We start from the raw sequence: 1,165 nt of genomic DNA, 5'->3' as shown, positions 1-1,165 counted from the left end.
CGCGCCGGTGCCACCGCCGGCACAGGCAGGGGGGTCCCCATTTCCCTGCATGGCCCCAACTTGGGCGGGGGGAGGCGAGCGGCTGGGCAGCCAGGGTGCAGAGCACCCGAAGAGCGGCTGGGGCAAGGGAGCGGGTAGTTGCTCAGGGGGGCTCATCGCTGCGTGTAGATCCTCCCTGGTGCAGGATCCCCACGGCGGGGTGCTGGGCATCGTCCCCCCATGATGCGGCCATGCATCCCTGTGTCATCACCCCGGCAGAGCATCATGGGGGCTGGGCAGCTGCTCCGGCATCCCCCAACTCCCATTCCTCCTTCCCACAGAGTCCGACAGCAGCTACACGGTGAGCTGTGGGACCCCCGTCGTGCGGCAGGGTGGCCAGCAGAGACCCGCCAACAGCAGCCAGCAGTGCCTCGGTAAGGGGGCTCCCAGGGCCACCGCCGGCTGGGCCGCCCCGTGCCAGGGCTGGTGAGCACCCACCTTTTCTTTTAGAGACTGTCGCTGCGCCAATCAAGCAAAAGGCTTCCTTCAAGATCAAGGATGCCAAGTGCCACCTGCACCCGCGAGCCAAGGGCAAGCAGGATGAGGCCGGGAAGGCGGGGGCGCAAGGTGAGGTGTGATGGCGGGGGGGCAGCAGGGGTGCCCGTCCCCCCGGGATGGACGGGGTCCTGACTTGTCCCTCCATGCGCAGGCGGTTCGGCACCTTGCTCTGACTGCCAGGTCGCCTTCGTCAACCTCAAGTGCGACTCATCCAAGAAGGGGAAGGGCCGCCGGGCTCGCAACTCCTCCAACAAGGAGGTGACGCGCATCACACTGGAGTTTGAGGCGGAGATCAAGCCAGAGGAGATCACAGGTGGGCACAGTCCTGTCTCGGGTGCAGGCAGGGGGGGGGGGACCATGGGGACGGTGGTGGGGCCAGGGGAACGGTTGGTGGGGCCAGGGGGACGGTGGTGGGACCAGGGGGACAGTGCCATCCCCATGCAGCAAGGAGAGCTGAACTGGTCCTCATCCCACACCGGATTCGGATGTGCTGGGCAGTGCTTGCAGATGAGCTTTTGGGAGATGGTTTTAATCCTGCTGGGTTTCCGTCTCCATCCCTCCCTTCTCACTGCATCCCTGTTTTCCCCTGCACCCCCTGTTCCCCACTGCACATCCCCCCCCCCCTCCC

The 1,165-nt window shown here is 66.3% G+C and overlaps 1 protein-coding gene across 1 annotated transcript in view; it reads left to right on the top strand.

The window, feature by feature from the left end:
* The window catches only part of SCUBE3 (signal peptide, CUB domain and EGF like domain containing 3), a 59,763-nt gene that overhangs the window by 55,832 nt on the left and 2,766 nt on the right, over positions 1-1,165 (top strand). The window contains exons 13-15 of the mRNA XM_035893732.1: positions 259-413; positions 490-606; positions 689-850. Coding sequence (XP_035749625.1) covers positions 259-413; positions 490-606; positions 689-850 — 434 coding nt within the window. The remainder of the gene's footprint in view (positions 1-258; positions 414-489; positions 607-688; positions 851-1,165) is intronic.

Source organism: Egretta garzetta, unplaced genomic scaffold (assembly GCF_000687185.1).
Source record: "Egretta garzetta isolate BGI_Z169 unplaced genomic scaffold, ASM68718v1 scaffold105, whole genome shotgun sequence".
In the NCBI taxonomy this organism is placed as follows: Eukaryota; Metazoa; Chordata; class Aves; order Pelecaniformes; family Ardeidae; genus Egretta; species Egretta garzetta.
Note: the sequence above shows the minus strand (reverse complement) of the source record. Positions and strands in the feature narration are given on the sequence as shown.